Source organism: Ruditapes philippinarum, unplaced genomic scaffold (assembly GCF_026571515.1).
Source record: "Ruditapes philippinarum isolate M1 unplaced genomic scaffold, ASM2657151v2 ctg327_1_1_1_1, whole genome shotgun sequence".
Lineage (NCBI taxonomy): Eukaryota > Metazoa > Mollusca > Bivalvia > Venerida > Veneridae > Ruditapes > Ruditapes philippinarum.
This window is the reverse complement of record NW_026851725.1, coordinates 172,069-193,806: the sequence shown is the minus strand read 5'-3', so window position 1 is coordinate 193,806 and position 21,738 is coordinate 172,069. Positions and strand designations below refer to the sequence as shown.

General features: G+C 31.5%; 1 protein-coding gene and 1 long non-coding RNA gene across 4 annotated transcripts in view; one reads left to right on the top strand and one right to left on the bottom strand.

The window, feature by feature from the left end:
- Window positions 1-21,738, top strand: part of LOC132738218 (homeobox protein Meis1-like) — a 126,364-nt gene that overhangs the window by 78,886 nt on the left and 25,740 nt on the right. For both annotated transcript variants that reach the window (XM_060725684.1, XM_060725690.1), the window contains one exon: window positions 1,879-1,955. In XM_060725684.1, coding sequence (XP_060581667.1) covers window positions 1,879-1,955 — 77 coding nt within the window. The remainder of the gene's footprint in view (window positions 1-1,878; window positions 1,956-21,738) is intronic.
- Window positions 1-21,738, bottom strand: part of LOC132738235 (uncharacterized) — an 83,751-nt gene that overhangs the window by 36,668 nt on the left and 25,345 nt on the right. Inside the window, exons 3-9 of one of the 2 annotated variants that reach the window (XR_009626842.1) lie at window positions 19,104-19,212; window positions 18,075-18,117; window positions 15,720-15,836; window positions 13,382-13,533; window positions 12,458-12,566; window positions 11,238-11,346; window positions 1,988-8,375 (exon numbers count right to left, since the gene is read on the bottom strand). This is a non-coding gene — a long non-coding RNA (uncharacterized LOC132738235). Of the gene's footprint in view, window positions 1-1,987; window positions 8,376-11,237; window positions 11,347-12,457; window positions 12,567-13,381; window positions 13,534-15,719; window positions 15,837-18,074; window positions 18,118-19,103; window positions 19,213-21,738 lie in introns of those variants that run through there. The other variant, XR_009626843.1, reaches the window with a different exon arrangement.

Here is a 21,738-nt window from a genome sequence, read left to right as displayed (position 1 = left end):
CAGACATTTCAATGTTGATTGAAAAGATGGGTTGTCACAATTAAACACCCTGTTTGATCTATCTATTTTCTCTTTGATCTATTGGTGCAACCCATGTTATCTTTACTTTGAAAATATACATCTAAGGTGCAACCCCACATACCAGCAGTTTACAGATAATTCTGTTCTATCATTTATTATACAATAAAGCTAGTCAACTGTTAGATAGGTGAAACTTTTCTGACCTAAAAGACACTTGAACCCACAACCATCTTCCATACAATATGCAAAACTTCTGAGATTATTTCAACATATATATGTCATAATTTTCAATACCATGCTATTAAATCTATACAATTGTCAATGTTTATGCATATGTATGACAAAATAACAATTTTTCTCTGATGTTCAGTTCTATAAATATTTTGATATTTAATAACACCCCCCCCCCCCAAAAAAAAATGAATATTCTATAATCTGTATAGACCATAAAACCATGACAACAATTCCACTTCTAAGAATAAGAATTTTTCCCCTTTTGCAAAAATTATGAAAGAGCAGAGCATGTACTTTTCAGTCACAGAATTTCCCCTAGTATCAAACAAAAAAAGAATTTCAACCTGTACACACAGACCATAGTTATGTGTTCTTTTTCCAACAAAGAGAAAAACAAACCCAAATATAATGGAATTGCCACCACTTAAAACCATCTACACATTCACACAGACCATAAATTGTTTACCTATTTACACAGACTTTATCAATTTAACCTATTCTTAAACAACCACCTTTTCATAAAGACCATATAGCAAAGCAAGTTCACAATAAACATCAATCAACAACAGATACCTTAACCCATTTATTTAAGCCTTGCCATAATGGCTCTCAATGAAAAACCTATTCCTGGAAAAGGAAATGTGTTCCTAGAATCTTTATAAATACATTACTCACATTCATTTGGTGACTGCCATATAGTACATGTGAATGTGCAAAGTGCTCTGTGCCACTCATTTAGGGTCCATTATAACATTTTAAGGTTTAAAGGGTTTTTGTGAGCTGTCCCTTAAGCGAGTTTGTGCCACAGCATAGCTGTGATCAATTTTGTCTGTTAATTGAATTGTGCTGGCGTTTTTGCTCACTCCCCTGTCCCAATGGGAACAGGAAACTTGTATTTTCCAGGAGCATTGATTAAATTTATTCCAACTTTCAACAATGCTGTTATAAGAAGATTTCCCAATTTTGACTTCCTCTGACTTATTTTCATCTTTCCACAAGAATGCATTTCTCATTTTCTAAGAGATGTTTGTTACTATGGCAACAGTTTTAGATCAATTTTGGTTCAACTTTTAAATATAAGACATTTTAATGGGTTTATGTTTAAGTCTTTTACAATATTTTTTTTTCTGAAAATATTTGTTTGCAACAGTCTGACAGTGAAAAAGTATTGGGTCTAAAAATGGATTTCCTGTGTAATTCAACTAAAATAAGCTTTCAACTTTTTCTACTGTAGAGAAGGAACATAAATGTGATAGAAATGTTATGAAAAAAATTAAATGAAAATTCCTTATTTGAAGAAATATATTAAATTTTTAGATAAAAAATAATGAAACATAATAATTATTAAATATCAAAAATTAAATATTAATGTAACAACATGTAGTGTTCACTTTCTTGTCATAATATCATGAACAATTTTCACTTTAACCAATGTTCCAAATATAGAGCTTTTTGTGAAAGAGTTCACCAGAGGACAATTATACACTGACTAGTGTAGCTATAGTTTTATGCCCTTATTAGTGAAGGGAGGGGGCTACAAATTAATTAAAATGCAGTTCCTATTCACTGTTGGTTAAATATAGATATGAAATAATTTTATATTTGTTTCTTTTCTATTTTTAGCATCCATATCCGTCAGAAGAACAAAAGAAACAGTTAGCACAAGACACAGGTTTAACTATATTACAAGTAAATAATTGGTGAGTACAGTACTACTTTATATTGTTTCTAAAATATATACAGTCAAACCTGTCCAAAGACAATTTTCCAAATAAATTAAAAGAACTTTTCATATTATGGAAATTTCAATATACTCTGAAAAAAAATCTTAAAGTTTACCTTTAAAAATATATCATTGTTGTTCTGTTAAACAAGTCATATAAGTGCTACTTGTCAACAGGTTTGACAGTATCTTAGATTTATGGTACAGTCAAACTGTAGGAGAATGATAGGATGGGTATAAGAAATAATAATTTGGTGTCCCCAATTTTTCACAATTTCCCACATTACAAATAATACTTAGACTGATAAACATTTTGGATTCTCAATAAACCATCCAGAAGCAATTCTTCATCAAACAATAAAGGAAGTACATGTCTAGATTACACAAAGACAAACTTCAATAATTATTTAAGTTACAGTCTGCCTAGTGTTATTAGACAGACTTCTGATGCAAAAGGAGACTTTACTATAATTGCAAGTAATTTATGTTTCTTGAAAGCAATTAAATGGAGACCAGGAGAGCTGCCTTAGATTCATTATCAATCTTGAAGTGCACAATACTTGAGGGCCTACAGATTTCTACCTGAATTTGAACCATATGCATCTTTATTTGAAGATTCAACTCAACAAATCTCCACATTGAAGAGCAGTACTTCCTGTTTCTAAGTGGCCATGTTGGTTGTCAAGCAATGTCATCAGAGGCTTTATCTCTGTGCCATTGCGGGACAATCTGCTTTTACTATCTCTGAGCACAATTGAAAGCCTTTATCAGAAAAACCTTCACCATATATCATGGGGGACAAATGTAATTTAAATCAGTTTGGATTATGTCATATATTTGGAGCAACTGTTCTGTTTTTTTTTTAGTTCCTGGCATTTTTAGCATTTTTCCTAATCCTATTGTACTTTAATCTCCTTTGAAATCTTAACAGTTTTCTTGATATGTGCTTAGCAACAGACTGCCTGTTGGTTTTTTTAAGAAAAGAGAGAGAAAGAGCATTTCAGTATCATACTGAGAAAAAATTTAACAAAATATCTAAAGAAATTATTGATAAATTCATAATATGAGGTCTCAATATTTAAAAAAAAAAAATATTTTGTTATGCGTATAATCATACGAGGTAATCTGTCATATAATACTGTGTAATGCATTTTTTCTGCACACAACATTAGCTGATCATTGATAAAGTTTTGTCTTTGTCAAACCGACATTATCAATAGTTCTATCATGACTTAAATTAGTAACGCTTTATGCAGCATGACAAACACTGTGTGCGATACAGCCCTACACGTCCACATTGCCACATTAAACGCAACTACCTTTGCAAAAAAAATTATGCAACTTAATCTGCATATATTAAATGTGCAACAAGTAACTTGTTTCTCTAGTTACAGTATTGTGACATTGCAACTCCATTTGCTAAACAAAAGGAAACAATACCATGAATACTTGACAGACAATCACCTGTCTAAGTTTATTTGACCTTTTGTGCTAAATACCTATAAAGCAAGGGAAGTAACTTATCATGTATATGCTTTTTACACATAAGATTATGTGAAATACCTGTAAGTCATGGACATGGGCTTTTTTACAAATACCTATAAGACAAGGGAAGTAACTTATCATAATATGTGCAGGGACAGTCACTTGTCAAATTAATTTGCTAAAAGAGAAAAAATGTGTAAAAGGCAGCCATAAGATACCAATTCAGAAATGCACAGAATATAATTATATGTGTTATTTGGATATGTATTACCTAACAATATAATTATATTCCTACAAAAAAATCTTGTATTTATAATTAGTCATTGCAACAAAGACACATAACTCTTGCTACATATCATTATAAATGAATATATAAATAAATCAGTGATTAATGCTCACATGGGAATCCTTTTAAAAATAATTAATTACAGAGCATTGAAGATATAAGAAACCCTACAAAGGTATAAAACTTTGTAGAAAGGATGAATAAATCAAGGGGAGAAAAAGGCAGTTACTCTGTCAGGTCATTAGACTGAACACCTTTTATTTGTAATAAACTATCCTCCCTGGTAAATGATACAGGTTTCCCTACTGTTATTTCTGGAAATAATTACTAAAATGTGTGGAATTTTGCAGTCTGCACACACTTTTAATCTGATGCAGATTAATTCTCTCCTTTCTCTCTCATTTTTTTTTAGTTTTAAGCTTAAAATTTCAGAAAATATTCTTGGCAAAAAGATGAAGGGAATGTGTACATCCAACGATGACAAGTTGGTTTTTAACTATGTATAAACAACTGACAGCTGATAAACATCCAATCATTTTATTGTTTTCAATTTGACCTCACTAATTAATCATATTTTGAATATGAGTTATTATTGAACAAGGAATTCATCCTTTTAATTTTCCAATTCTTTTTATTGGTGAATTTTTTTTTGACTTGATATTACTTGCTATTAAAATAATGAGACTTTTAAATGAATTGGGCATTGTCAGGACTTGTTTCACACTTATGGGTCTATATTCTAATGAATTGTCTCCACTTGCAAAGTGGAGGAGGAGAGTATAGATGCAGAAGTGGGCAGAGCTAGAGGATCTCAACCCAAAATTGAGGCGGAGCAAAGCTCAAAAAATAAAATCTCTAATTTTGGTCATAAATTGACACTGGTTAGATTAAAGGTTTCTTTTTTGCAAACTTGCACTGATAAAGTTTCAAAATAATGCCAAAATGTTAATTGTTTGTAATTACCTCTTTTTACATGAGCAGTAATTGAATTAAACATGCAATATTTCTAGTAAATATTTTGTTTTTTATTGAATTTTAATTCTACATAAACCACTTTTTACAAACCTGTACAATGGAAAACATTTTACTTTTAATGTTTTGCTCTTACTAGATTCCCTTTGTTATAAAACTCAGGTCATAAGAATTGACCTTTAAAATATACTATAATTTATTTATGACATAAATCATTTTCCTTCTATACTTAATTAAATTTAAAGTATTTTTTGCAAATTTGATTGTGCATGATAATGTAAAAAACATTGTTAAGGTCTTGTAATATCTTAAGTGCTCTGAAGTGCATTTATTCATTGATATGCAGTACATTAATAGATAGTTTTCTATTTCAAATATAATTACTTTTCTCATTTTGTAATAATAATTAGAAAAAAAATATATCAAAATCATTTTATTATCTTCTTAAAATACAACTTTTTATCATGAAATCTTAAAGTTTTGGAGGCATAATAATTATCAAATTTAATCTGATGATCAGTATTTATAAACTACCCATCCAGAAGACACTTTTACTTTTAAATTCTGTTTTCTCTTAAAATGATCATGCAGACTTTACATTTAGGACAAAAAAATAAATTGGCAAATAATAAATACATTTTTTGAAAAGGAGAACAAAAAATATATGGATTTTTTTTTTATGTCGGACTGGTTAATCGCACCATGTACAAAATATATACAGCAGAATAATTTTGCGGAGTTCTTTTGAATTTCCATTCATGAAAGTTGGTAATTGCTTGGTTAGATATTATGGATATATGGTGATAAAATCAGAAAATTACATGAAACCTAAAACTAATGATCTTACATTATAAAAATTATTCAACCATTTGAAGTGTTCTTTCCAAAAAGATCTTCTATTACCTGGGCTAGTCCCTAGTAATTACTGGTGTTTAGACGGGATATGAAAATCTAGATATACCCAGGATTGTGCACGCTTTATGCAAAAAATGATCAAAATAATCAAAGAGTTCTTCATCTCCAGGAATTTTTATAATTCCTTCCTCGACAAAGTATTAGGCATAGACTATTTTAAAAGTCATCAAATCTAACCTTCATTGATTAAGAATGAATAATCATGGCCAAAATCTAAACAAACAGATTTAAAGACCTCTAAATAACAAATAAAAATATGCACGGACATTTAAATTTTTATCAGAGGCTAGCATCAATATTCAGCTGATACTTATCAATTGTTAAATCACGGTATGTAGGTTTCATATTACCTATATATATGGTTCTATCATAGGCAACATCTAATTATGACTAAATAGTCCGATATCATGCACGATTCTCTATTCCAAAAGATATACCTGCGTGATTAGCCATCGTAATTGTTCGCACAATTGCTTTAGGCGAACCTTTGCATATTAGCAACGATTTTTGAAACTCATTTAGAAGAGACCTGAAACCAGTCATTGAAAAGGATGTGGGATACAGAAGAAAAGTATCAAAGATATAATCAGATTCGGCCATTGTGTATGTTGTGTAATTAAATTAGAAATGAGGGAAATTCAAAACTCTTCATATGTTTCATCAACGCAGTCCACAGGACTCTTACATTTCCTTTTATAAAAAGGCAAAGTAAATATACCCCAGAGGGTTTATCTATAGTAAGTTAGCAGTAGATTAACACATGGTAGATTAGCTGGACTTTTTTGTACACTATTAAAACTACGCACTATTTTCAAAAAGATATAAGAGTTGGTATTATCAGTTACAAACATTTTTGAAATTTGCCTTGGCAATCTTTCATCTTTCCTTTATGCCTTATTATTACATGTGCACCAAAACCCTTTATAAACTTTAATAAAAAGAATTGAACATCATTAAGTTCCATTCTTTATGACCTTTTATTACAAACATATCTGACAAATACTAAAATGTCTAAAGCTTAGAAATATGTTTAAACATTGTCCTTTTTCCTTATCAATATTTTGTGAAATGTTCTTTATGTGACAAAATATTATATACATCTGATAAGTCCAGACATGTCTTTAAAAAAACAAACAAAAAAAACAAGTTTACAGATTGTCCTTTTTCCTTATTAATGTTTTGTAAAATGAGCCTTATTTTCCCCCCTTAAACTGTCTTCTTCATTAGCATAAAAACCCCATCTCTACTTCTCTAGCATATGGCATATGCATATCTTTAAATTTTAAACAAATCATTTTTTCATGATGTATGGTTTGTTCCATTATCCATTTTCTCAAGAGATGCATTTTTAGTGTATCATAAGTCTAAATTTCCAACTTATCCATTCGAGTAGGATGCAATAAATCCCATAATTTTAATGATACCAGTGCATTTTCTTAAGAGAACCTTTTAAATATATTTATTTATTTTATAACTCTATTGTCTGCAAGAGAAATGTAATAAAATAAAAAAAACAGCGAAACAAAGTATTGAAGAAAAGCGGCATCAAATTTGAACGACTACAAGTACATTTGAAGTGATTCTTAGAGTATCAATGGAAAGTTAGAGGGAGTTTTCTGATGTAGAATAGAAGATCACTTCTTCTAATTAGTTCGGAGCTCCCAGTGACGTGTCTGGTAATTTCTGCTTAAGTTATCAATAGCAATCCGATTAATTTGTCGCCTTGGAATACAGATGAAAAGGGCCCTGCTTGATTGTTTCAAGAATTAGTTAGAACAATGCCATTAGGGAATGTGTTCTACAAATTACCAATGATTAAACAACCATTTCAGTAAGAATTGTCTGAGGCGTGCCAGAAAAAAAAATGTTTCAAGAAACAACTATTGAATTTCTTTCCTTTTTAAGTGGAAACTCGTATCACTTACAAATAGGAATCTGCTAGGATTCTGTCGTACTATTAAATTCCAATTAAAGAAATTCTAATTATTTGATACTGAAGGAGATACCTTATTAATAAAGGTTCTATTGCTCACTCTTTTTTTCTGGAACAAAATAAATCCACCTAATGAAGCAGAATTCAGTTTGAAACTCAATAGAGAGGGGGGAAAGATTTCTGTTGTTGATAAATGAAGGAATTTTGGTCAATAACTTGATATCAAGACAAAAAAGCAATCATTTGGAGATGTATTGGAGAAAAGATCATTTTCTCTTTTCTGAGATTATGAAATTAATTCCGATGATTGCCTTCTGCAGTCCTAGTCAAACAATGCCGCATCATTTTCACGGTGACCGACTCAAATGCCACTCGCTATCTTTATTCCACCGCAGCTTAACCAAGCACAAATAAACAATAGAAGATATTGCCCCGCGTTTATTCCGAGAAGGAATTCATTCGCAGGCAAAAAGATTGTCCGAAACCCGCCATGCATTGGAGTTCTTGAATTAGTTGATGTTTTATCTGTAAACAAATCAATATAGATTTTTCCGTTCCCACTCCGAGACTTGATTAACTTTATAGTTTTTTTGGAACTATCACAGTGTATTAATTATAGATAAGGGCCTTCATTTGCTTTGGATATTGAAGATCACAATTTCCTCTTTTACTTGTGTCATCTCATAACAATATGGGTATAAAGTTGAATTTCCTTCCAAATCTGCTGGTATATTTTTTCAATCAGTTTCATGTTAATTTGGGTGTATTTTCCGAGCGATACAATCACCAGAATGCAAAACCGAGTTCTGAAAAATTCAAAATATCTTGATAAAATCACTTATTTCTTGACATTAATAAATGACTTTTTGAAAATGAAGAAACTGTTTTTCATGACTGTTCTTTTCATAAATGCGTGAATAGGAACAAATCAGAACCGCAACAAAAGTAATTACATATTTTTTATCATATTTCAAATTAAAAAAGCAGAAAAAGTATTATGAATTTGCGGAAAGGTCTCGGAAAGCCACTGCCTTGTAATAATGTCTTTTCATGCAACGGGAAAAGAATGCTATTGCTTTCCATCGCTCATTTTATTTTGGCAAGCCTGACTCCAGACTGGCAAGGAACCCCATATTAATTTACCGAATTCACTGTACCACAGTCTAGTCATATCTATGAGATTCCAATTTTGTTTTCATTCCACTTATACTTTTTTCTACTCGCTTTCATTTTCTTTCGGTGTTCGTATAATGAGATTTCTGAATTACAGAGCTCTTCCTCCTATTCAACCTTTTTCGGAGACAATATTGCATGCATGACGCCATTAATGAAATGTGTTTTGTCGGTGGTTGTACTATGATTAAGGTACCAACAACAGATTTTGCCCGGCGTTCCTCAACAGCATTGTCATATCATAGCCGTATTTTCAATTTGTGTGTTTTTTGTATAAAAGGACTCCCGCACAACAAACAGAGCCCTAATTCAGACCTTCTGCCAATTGACGGTATAATGAAGGAGTACAACCCTGACATTGTGTGTTAATGATCAAGCCCTAGGCTACCTCTTAAAAAAAAGAGCAACTGAAAAAGGGAGAAAGGGGTAAAAAGGCAGCATAAATTAAGTAGTTTTAAAACGACAGTGAAAATTGAATTAAAAAGACAATGTAACAAAACTGAAAAGATCAGCCAGTATTGCTGAAAGCTACCAGATAATTTATCATTAAAGAACAAAAACCACAAGATTCTAAAATACTAACATAATCAACAAAACATTATTTTCTGTTATCAAAAACTCATTATAACATGCAATTACTTTTATCTGTTCTTTGTACTGGCCAAAAAATGTACAACAAAAACTATTTTACTCTTTGTACAGGCCAAAAAATAATCAACAAAAACTATTTTACTATCAATTTAATTACTTCATAAAATTTACTATGAGTTTTATTTAATTACATATACGATAAACTATCGCATTAACTACATCAAAATGTAGTGATACAAAACTAAGCTTAATGGATGTTAATACTACTATTTAAGTAAAGGAGGTTTTTCCATCCCACATAAGAAAGATGCATTTATAAAAACTTAAAATCGGCATATTTATCTGTTATGTTAATGACAGTTTTTAGACACTTGTAAGTCAGATAATCAATTGTGCTTTTCAGGACAATCTGTAGCGTGACTTCTGTAATAAATAGTATGGCTCTAGTAAATTCATCAAAAGATATTAGTATAGTGTAAATAAAATTAACCTGTGAAAGCATAATATCAATTTACAAATTAATTGATAAAAGCTTCAAGTGTTTTCTTTTGAAGTGACAAATTAGACAAGAATTTATCTTAATATTGCATTTTGCCCTCAAGTTTTCATACACATGACAAGATCTGGCCATAATTTGTCAAACTTAACTATAAAGGTGGTTTACTGATTTTAACAAATGACAAAATTGACAAATAGAACTTATCTATACTGTTAAATCTTGTACAGTTGTCAGAGTACATCCTAAGGCGGTTCAGTTTATCGCAATCTTTTTCGTTTTAAAACAATTAAGCTTTGCTTTTATGGTGGGATGTGATGAAATTGCTCCGGTTTATGGTTATTTTCTCTAAAACCTTAATGATTATCAAAATTCATCTTGTGATAAACATTCTGTTATTGCTTTGACTTTATATATTTTAAATCTTGACGTTTTCATGGATGTTTTCCATTTTCTAAATAACTATAAACGTCGATGACAGGAAAAAAGAAAATTACGAGAATTTCCCTTAAAGAGCAATACATCTTGGAACTAAAAAACGACAACAAAATTTTTTATTTTATCTCGCAACTGCATTATTGGCAAGACTGTTGTTGTATAACTCAGGGGGAATAACTGGTGAAAACATACTTTGCATCTTTTTTTTACACAAATCGGTCCAAAAAAGAAAGTTGTAAAAATATGAGAAAACTGTAAACAGTTTTACATTTTCTGCGATGCATTAAAAAGAACTGTGTCTTTTTTTTTTTTTTAAGTAAATACACGGAAAAAAATTACACGCAACAATCTTCTGCACTAGCTTGTATAGGTAATTTTCTGAATGAGGTAAGGATAGTGTAATAGGTTTATTTTCTGATTGTAATGTTACACGCAAATCTCCCATCAAAGCTAAAAGTGTGACTTTAGTATCAATTTTTACCATGCCTTGTACAATGTATTCACTAAAGCCTTTCACATTACTGTTATAATTGTCCAATAAGAACAGTGAGACATTTTTTCCACTTAATATGATATCTGCTGGTATTAGGGTAGATGTTTGTGCTGTATTGTGGCACATTAGTGATGAATTGTGGTTAATGTGATGAATTGTGGTCAATAAGTATTTTCAAGTACAATTTTTGAAATATTTTGTTTATATTTTCAAGGGCTTTTTTGACAGTCTGTAGTTTAAAAATAAATGACATAAGCCATCAAATTTGAATATAATGTTCAGTCCACCCACTATAATATGGTTTGTTTCAACTATTAGCAAAATTAGTGTAACATGTAATTTGTGCATAAATTTTGAATATTAGGACTTTGTATTATTTTGTATTTTCCTCAATTTCTTGGCGACAAAAAGAGCAGTTTTGTATTTTATGTTTGTTTTTAAATCATATCAGGGTATTGGAATGAGAAAAGTACATACCGCCTGTTAGCCATGGCATTGTTCCTGATACTAAACCATGCCAGTGGACAAATCACCATGAAGTAGTCAGATTTCCTCCGTATTGGCACACGACCCATCTCGTTATAGACTGAAATATGTCGAAAACAATGTGACACCCCGATCATATGATAGATAAAAAGCATTATCTGTGAAAACAATTCTATCTTGATATAATCATCGTGGGACTTGACATGAAATAGGCAATGTACATAATTCAACGCTGAATACGCCTTTTTTTTTTCAAAAATGAATTGTCTGCTTTATACATTATTTAAAACTGGTAAATTATGGCCGTCACACTAGTGGTAAATTCATTACATTCAATTTTCAATTTCACTAAAAGTAGATTACTTTCAATAATGAAATTATGCTAGGAGAGAAGGTCCGCCTTCACCTGAAACATGATCATCCAATACACATACCTAAAACAGTCATTTCCTAAACTGTGCCCTGGACTTATCCCTTTAGATTTTGGAAACTGAAAGTGGTTTAAATGATTTTCATGAATATATGCTATACTTTATGCCTGCCTCTATTTTGCCAGCATTGGATTGCTTTAATTTAGCTATCAATTGGAGGGCTAATAATTATAATGATCTGGTTCCACAGTCAGTACGTTTCGGACATGCTAAGACGTGTTTAAGCCGTGCTCAAACACACAACATGGTTTATATATTAAAATTGTCTAGAATATGTGTTTATGTTATGTAATGATAGAACCATCACAGTTTTATTTGTTGATGATACTTGTCATGTTTCACCATGAAAGGGTAGTTTTCTATACAAATCCATCGCAAAAGTTTTATTTTAATGATCAAAGTGCAATGCTCGAAACAAAATTCAATTTTTGTTCACATGATTGAGACACAAAAGACAATAGGTTAAATTGCTTGCTTGCCAGACAGAAAGAATTAGAACAAAAGGTCTAAGTTTATACTTTGAAAATGGCCTCTGTATAACTTAATTGTTTATTCTGTATTTATTGCACATGAAAAAGAAACTCTTGTGAAAAGTGAAAGACTTCATATATGTCTGATAGAATTAGCATAATGAAATTAATAAGATAAGTGTTAAATTTTCAAAACATAATTAGAAGTAAATCAAGCATAGGGCGCTTGCATGTGTCAAATATATTGAGTAGAGGAATGAGTGACAGCCATATTGTTCTGGGCCGGTTATCAGCTGTAACTGATACTTACAATGGTAAACATATGCTGAAATTGAAACCAGTCTGTGCTTTGAAAATCTTGCCTATGATTGGTTAACAGGAGACAGGATGTGACATCACTGGTGACCTAAGACCTGCATCTGTCAGCAAGAGTGAAATGTACCTTAAGATCTTAGACATTTGTAAATAAATGAAGTAAATTACCAAGCTATAATGTAAACATAATCCTAAAATTAATGTAAGCATGCTACACAGTGGTATACAGTTAAAAAGAAATTTCTAATGAGTAACCCGATTTTTAATTATTTTGTTAAAAACAGTATTATAATTGAATGGATATTTGTTTCAAGCTAAAATGGAAAGAAAACCTGTTAAATATTACATGAACTAGAAATGAGATTTGATTTCTTTTTTTATCTCATTCCTGTTTTTCAGTTGGAAATTTACATTATTTATAACTGAAAATCCCCTCAGTGATTTTCTTAAAATTACTTTACAATCTGGACATATCTAAATTGAACTTTCAAATGACCCTCTTGAAAGTGACAAAAATGTCAAACAAATGCATTTCCTGTTGATCTTCACATAGATACTCTTTCCACATGACATGAAAGGCTGATTCCTCAACAATCATCATTCAGTGACAACTATCTTTCAATTTTCTACCCTTCGTCCTCAACAATTTCAATAAAAATCATTACCAAATTTTGACTGGATGTTTGCATCCATTGTCATCAAGATGTAATAGAAGCTGACAATCTTTAGTATTGTGTCGTTAACTAAATGCTGCTTGGCCAACATCTTTCATGCTTGATGCGTCTATAATAACCCCCCTATCATACACTCCTTTTACTATTGTCCTGTTTCAAGGGTCCGCTGTCCACCCGGTGTCCATTTGTCCACTAATTTCTTTGTGTGACCCGCCCACCTTAGACCAGACACATTATCTCATTACCTGGGCTTTGTATGGTTCCAAAATGTCTCCAGATCCCATTCATTGCTACCTGATCCCTATGTTGCTCATTTTTGGGGTCATTATTGTCACAAAAGGCCCTTCTGATGATGGAAATACCTCCGAATCACAGCCTGCAGACATTCTACAGCCATCTAAAATAACAGAGAGTGGGGGAAAAGTTGTAAAATATTTAAATTTACAGTCAAAAACGAGACTCTGAAATACAGTAATTGGTGGTTATTTCAAAAAGATATTGGAGATCAAAATTACATACTTAGACAAAAGTCTCCCAATGGAAGCTAACATTAGCTTTTATGAAATAGCATGTGTAAAGCAATGAAATGATAGTGCAGTGTTTAGATCTTAAAATTAAGTCACAGAATTACTTGAACTGCACCATTTTTGCGTTCACAACTAAAGTGCAATGCATTTTAAATGAGAAAGGAAAGATATAAATTAACATGATTAAATCATAGTTAGCATTGCACTGACTCCTCTAAAAATACGTATTGCTTACATATTAAGATTGTTATTTTGATCCATGCCTAACCCTGCCTAAACTTTACAAAACTATGATCACCACTTATACTTTAAATAATCTTAGGCCTACTCAATTAAACTGTCCATGAGAGGAAACCATAAATGGTCCTGACTTACCATACATCAACTTGCTTCTCCATTTTAAAAACACAATACATTTCACAATTATCTCTATAACAGCTGATAGCATTGCAGTAAACTAATCAAGGAACACATATGGCTGAGACAAATTGGAAAATTTGGAACTTTTTTGTTGGGGGGTCACAATTTTCTCTTCTTCCAACCTCATGTGGGACGATCAAATTTCAGTTTAATGTTGTTTTCAACCCTTATCAGAATTTTAATTTGAGTTACCATGGTAACAAAATGAAGGAAGTGAGTCTGAAGGTGCCAAGTGAAATAATTTACAGTTTCAGGGTGGAGAGAATTAACACAGGAAAGAGTAAGAAACAGCCTTTATAATGAAGAGTATTTTCCTCCATAATGAAGAGTATTTCCCCTCCACAAGAAAGAGGACTGAACATCAGATAGCTCTCTAATCAAGTTTTTGTGCATGTTTCCTGTTTTTAAACATGGAAAATAACTAAATTATTTCAAAGAAAACTTGGTTAGGCTTTCTAGTGTTTTCTCACACAATCATTTACTTAAAAAAATTCAAGAAAAACGAATTTCTTTCAATATAACATATAACCTGTTACAAGCAGACACCAACATCGTGGACTATGTACACAATTTTTTATAATCTCAATAGAAATAAATTATAAGTATTAAATGTAGATAGAAAACAACACATTCTTCAATTCATAAAAAAACTAAAGTACTGCAAAAGCATTATTATTGGTAGGACACTTATTTTCTTGGTTTTTCGTGGAAAGATCAATCCGCAAATTTAAGATCCAGCAAATTTTTATTTCGTCAAATTTCGGTATTTATTTATGTAATATAATTATGAAATGTGAAAACACTCATATCGTGTGTCAAAAATTTAGAATTAAAACTTCAAGAATTGTAATGTTTATTTAATGAACAATAGAAAAATAAAATTCTATCGAAATTTGAGGTAAGAGGCTATCACACGAACATTAACCTGCCAGTTTGTTTTAAGTACATCTGAAGAGACGCGCTGTAACTATTGTTATTTCATAGCTCTAGTCGCTGTTCGATAATACCAGCTGATTCATATTCGTATTTTACTACGGCACAAGTAGTTCGAGAAATACTTGAATAAAAAATATAGTAACAAAATAAAAAATAGAAAATTGCTGCTGCTACGATAAAAGATTTGTGGGATATTTTATTTTACTCGATGATTACTCATTTCACGTGTAATATACAGAAGAATGGCATCATTCATTATAAGAAATCTTATTCTTCCAAAAGTGTGTGCGCAACGTTAAATAACATTTGCAGATGTGAAAAGAAATAAAACTTGTAATTTGAAAACCTGCTGTTAATATGGTTTTATTCTGTAATAAAACTCCCAAGTTGGCCATAAAACTTAAATTTCGAACATAAAATAAAATATGAACTGGGATAGCTACAGAATCGTGTCAATAAAATAAATTTGATCCTTCTAACTAGTTAACTGATTAATACAAACAATTCTCTGGGAAAAATATTCATTTAATGAGACCAACGTTCATTAACTTGATAAAAACACAATTAAATGGCTTATGTCTTATGAGATTTTGTTTTTGTTTCATCAATCTATATAACAACATAGGCAACTGTTATTTTGCCTAAAGAGGAGATTGCTTTGTAAATTAGGTAGCTGTAACAATAAATGAGGTGGTTTTACTTTGTCATAAACAAGAGGAAATATCGAGATGGAGGTGGAATCATCTCAGCACGCCATCATACCATGCTACAGGCACTGTTTGAGGGTGGTCCAATACACTGGCAGCACTTGTTCAGTCTGTAAAATTTTAGAAAACTAAATTTTCAAGTGTTTTGACTCACTCTTGTAACAGAGAAATGAGTATATTTTAACAGCCACTCAGCCAATGGAAACATTGATTAAATAAAGAAGATAAAAAGCATGAATGAATAAAAATGGGACACAAGTTGGAGACTTTATTTATATTAGTTCTTAATGTAAAAAGAAAATAGAAGGAAACAACAAAACAGTTTTTAGATTATTTACAAACATAAACCTGACATACACAATCTCGTTATTTAGAAAGACTACAATGAAAACTATGAAAAAGTGTTATTTTTCTTTGAAATACTGGAATTATGGTGTTTAAAAATCTGTGTTAGTTATAATATATGGATCGGAAAGGAGTAATAACATTTATCAAAAAATAAATACAAGAGTTTGATGGGTAAAATTTACAAGAATAATGGGTGAAAAGATTTGGGACAGTTACTGATGTCTATTTATCCCTAACTATAATGTCACCAGTATTCCTCACTACAAAAAACAACCTTTTTTTCAATGTGACACACCAATGCAAAATTTCTAGAAAATAGTTTCAACTGCAAGAAATGATTCTGTATGAATATGGAATCATTATTATAAAGCAGGGCATGTTTCTGACATGTGATTTCCTTTTGTTCACTCTACACAGACTGTGTATGACAGGATGGAGGAAGTTTGGCAGACAACCAAGCCTCTCCTAAAGGAACTAATCAAAAATAGTGTGACAATGAAAGTACAATTTCTACCTAATATATATGCCTACAAAATACTATTAATTTCAAAATCAGATAAACAATGTTTACAATGGTATTATTATAATAATGTCATTAATTTTACTTGTGGCATCTATTGATTTTACATCACATGAAATATTGGCATTAAGTCTGTAAGAAACTATATTCTCTGTCATCATCATCAGTATCATCATTATTGTCATCACCATTATCACCAGCCAGCAGCAGCAGCAGCAGCAGCAGCAGCAGCAGCAACAACAACAGCAACCAACAACAACAGCAGTAAAACTATAATCATTTACCACGAAAACTTCATCAATATTAACATCATGATAACATCATCATCTTCATCATCATTATCATCATCATCATTATCATCATCATCTTCATCATCATTATCATTAGCAGCTACAGCAGCACAACCATCAGCACCATGGCTATAATCAATTAACATTACCATTATCAAAATAATCATCATTAACATTAATACCACAGTCCAAACCACTTTTGTCCATCATTACCAAGTAAAAGGGATTAATACTGCAAAACAACCATAGCTTTTGTCCATGATTTGACCCAATCTTCCCTTGAAATCTCTCTTGATTGAAAATTGCCACATTTCTGGCTGGATCCTGTATAACTGTTAGTGTTAGAGCATAGGGTTGATCAATATGGAGCTGGAATTGAGATTCTGTGTGTGTACACGGCTTAATTTGAATAGCCATTGATGGGATTAGGAGAGCAGTTAGAATAATTGGGAGACAAAGACACCAGTCTGAAGTGATAATAATACGGGTTCAAACCAATGCTGAAATTTGTAACAATTTACTGGGGGGAATAGACTCTAGTCAACAAGTAACATATCCAGTGTCCTGATTTAAGGTTACCATGTATACCAAATACTAAAAATAAAATTTCATGGCAAAAAATTAAGGCAAACAATCAACTCATTATTACTAAATTTAGAGCTTAGATAATAAGAGGGAACAAAGCTATTCTAAAGCATTTGATTAAGCAAATCGTCCCAAATAGTTTCTGTATTTATATTTTATGGTAAAATATCTCCTGTTGGTCCTTGCAGAGCAGTATCATTCCCCAACAAATTATCAATTTATTGCCAGAAATCCTGTTTTCATATAACATCCAAATAAAGGCAGAATGGACAAGTAGGTTTACTGCCTCGAGAATCTTAATAAATGGCATAAAATGGCCCATATTGTCTCTTTAGCGTGGTTATTTGTTCATATAAAAGGTCTGGGTTATTTGTGTAGAGGACTGGTGAAGATTTAAGAGCTTCGAGGTTATTGGGGGTGATCACTATTATGGTTGTCTGTGGCTTTTTTTTCCAACTATACAAGGGGGTATGCTGTTGAGCTAATAAGTTTTGTTGGTTTTTCTTTAGCTGAATACCCTGTTTATTATTTGAACACTTTTTGGTGAGATTGTTCATTTTGTATACATTCATATATGGACAAAAATTGCCTGAAAGTTAACTCACCTTTTAAAATTGATGCATTTCGTCTCAGTAACAAGCCAGCTTCCTGAAAGTAACAAAAAAGGGAACAAAATAAAAAAAAAGAGAAAAAAGATTATTTCCCTTGATAATAAAATTGTTGTTTATTTGAAATGGCATTTCTTATAATAACTCCGACTCACTGTCCACTTAAGTATATGCACATGCATGTCACTTATCATTCTTACTGCAATAAGCATGAAGACAATGATAAATTTTCTTACATTTACAACTGACTGTAAAAGAGCTTAGTGTCCACTTCACATCAAAAGATCTTACACCCAGTCATAAAGGCTTTAAAACAAACTTTTTGTTAACCTCTTTATAGAAGAAGGCCTATTTTTGTGAAGCAGTGAAAGTTTATAGCTATAGCACATATATAACCAGCATTCTATGGCGAAGTTAAGTCTCCAGGAATCATTATCTTCTTAATTCTGTCAGAAGTGTTTTCACATGTTTTGTATACCTGTCTTTTTATCCTATCTCTTCTCCATAACACTGTATCCTCTTTAGTGATTTGCTCAGGTCAGGGGTAAAACCAGCTGTTAATGCCGAAATCCACTAACAATTGTGAAAGCCTGATGTTTTTAATAAGCATTTATAACAAACACTCTTTAACATCGTAAAACATGTACTATATATTGCTATCGCAAATAATATTCTGAATACTAAGTATTTTATTATCATCATAAAATATGGCGAAATTACTTCCCCAAATTCTCAACATACAGATTTTTCAGTTATAACAGTAACAGGGCTCATACTTGGTGCCACTTGTGAGAGATCATATGCTCTAAGTGCCTACTCACCGGGATACACGACTCCCTCAGTTTCCATCATATTACAGATTATGGGAAATGCTTTAACATTCACAGAGAAAAGAGCATTTATCATATTTATCCGTAAAACCACCTATATAGTAAAAAAGCCTCAAGTAAAGGTAATGGCTAACAGATTAAATCAAACTGTTTGCCTTGCATTATTGTTATTAATATCAAGTGCTGAGAATTTTACCTTTCTCTTTCATTGCTTGCTAGCAATTGGAACTATTTGCTGTAAATTGTTCCCCCATGATGGACTTCTTCCTCAATAGTACTTCAGGTTGCAAACTGTACTCAGAAGCCTGAAATATGAGAAACTGGTCTGCTAATGGCTATAGACATAGGTAGGCCAACATAAAGCTTTCCAATTCTTACTTATTCTTAATAGAAACAATGTACTTACCAACAAAGGCAATTCTTTTTCAGCACAAGTATTAAAAAAAATTAACGAAATTAGATACCAGTAGTCTTTTAAAATGGCTTTTAATTAATACATAATATTCTATTTTCTAAACTTAATACATGTATTGACAAAATAATGTTCTTAAACCAGTTACAATTGTACATGTATATAAGAGAAATTCATATCAGCATCAAGATAAGCTACATTGAGTCATCTTTGCTAAATATGATATTTAATTGTCACCCAAAATTGTAACGTCCCATTGAATAACTAGTATTTAGTAGCATGCACCGAGTAACTTCTGATACACACAGTTCAACAGTTTTCATAAATCATAATATTTTGATTTAGGATCTTTATTAAAGTTTTTCATACATTTGAAAAACGCAAAATTAAATGAAGTTAAACTCTGTATGTACTTGTAATGATTGAGTAATATAGATAACATAAATCATAATGTAACAGACTGTTATTTCAATCTTATTTTTTTGTCATCTAGGAGTATTGGAAAATACATTTTCATATATCAAAATAATTATGATAATTATTATGCAATAAATAATGAAATTTAAGTTTGAGAAAAGTTTTAAAAGAACGCAAACCAATGAAAATATTTGTTGGTCATTTGAGTACAGGGGAAAACACAGATATTCTAAAACATTTCAACCTTTGTTATAAATGTTAAATGAATGATTTATTCTCCCATATGCATCTTGTAATTAATTATAGATCCATATGCATGTCAATTTGTTTACAAAATGCATGTTTAATAAACAAGATAAAATCAGTAACAATATCCAATGACAAATTCAATGCAGTCTGACAAACTCAATGCAGTCTGACCAGGCTCTATATTGTTATTTCATAGATCACTTCTTGGTATTTGGTTTATACAGAATTTATTTTAGTTCGATTGTGTGGGAAGCTATTAGCTTATAAACACACTTCTTGGTATTTATTCACCGAAATCCCTAAATCTTTGAATGGACTATTCCAAATTAAAAGCTGGGCAAATCTATTACATAAATTCAGCAGGTTAAGGGTTGTTTAAGTGTTGCGGTTTAAAATGTTCCTGTCTATAATGTGTCTGTATAGCTCAGTCGTTTAAGTCACAATACGGTATTCCAAGGGTCAGGTTCAAGTCCCAGTCAGGCTGCACATTTTTCTCACCCTGTGACAAAAATTTTAAAAAAGTGAGATATAATACTATGCATAAGATAACCCTGATGTGGAACTATGCAATACAGGGACTCGGAATCAAGCCTGTTTTTTATAGCAAGTCTTCTTTCTTACTGAGAAAGTTACAATCCAACACAGAGCAACAAAACTTTAAAATTTCTCAGAAATCATCTCTGTTTGACTTCTATATGATTTAACTAGTTTCTAGATGGCCATGTTGTGTAATAGGCCACAAGGGCCTGTGTAAGTCTGCGTCTATCATTATAGAGAATCTGATAGAAACTATCCACTCATTGCACATTAGCCTTTCAATATTTCTCAGTAAAGATGTAAGTGAGTCCCTGGACACAGTAAACCTATATCATTGACACTTCAATTCTGGCTCCTTGCTCCTGATGACATTTCTTGGCTAGAATTACTTACAGCTAATTTACACAGAAATCTACATAAATGAGCACATAGAGGATAGGGAGAAACATTATGACAGTGTTGTCCTTGCAACTAATGTGTTCTTAATTAATCAAGTCTTTTATGGAACCTGAAAGCAGAGACTTTAAAGAAATCCCTTGGAAGACGCAAACTGCCCGTTTTTCCCAAATGGGTTTTTCTTTCTACGTCTATTATCTGCTTGTAATTTTCTCTAGTTTGTTTTAAGATGGCAATGATCATCATCAGAAATTCTAATATTTTTACCGACTGATTATTTATTACTTCAGATCTCTTTCCCATATAAGTCTTTTTCTTTAAATGGGCAAAGCAAGCTTTGTAAACATCAGCCTGTTTAAGATAAGAGCTTTTTCAAGCTTAAGATACTGTTACAAATGAGCGGTTTGTAAGATAGGCGTTCACGATACCAGAAGACAAATTGTTGCGTTAATAGCCAGCTATGCAAATGAGCCAAGATGGCTTCCTGAAGATACGAGACGTTTCTGGTATTGAGTAAAAGAGTGCAGCCCATTATGGCGGTGAACCGTGCTCATCCTGTTACCTAGCATGTCATCGCTATTACGCTCTGTATAAAACATAACACATGAAAACAGAAACTCACTTAATGGAAAATTGGATTAACAAATCTGTTGAAAATCAAACTGCGATAGCGGGTAAAGATTTTGTAAAAGATTTGAACTTGCAGTGAAATTTAGCAGATAATTAACTTTTAAGTACAGCAAATTAAACTATGTTTAATTTATAATTAATTTTAATGCGCTTCAGTTCATGGACATGCTCTGGTATATTTTTTATGCAT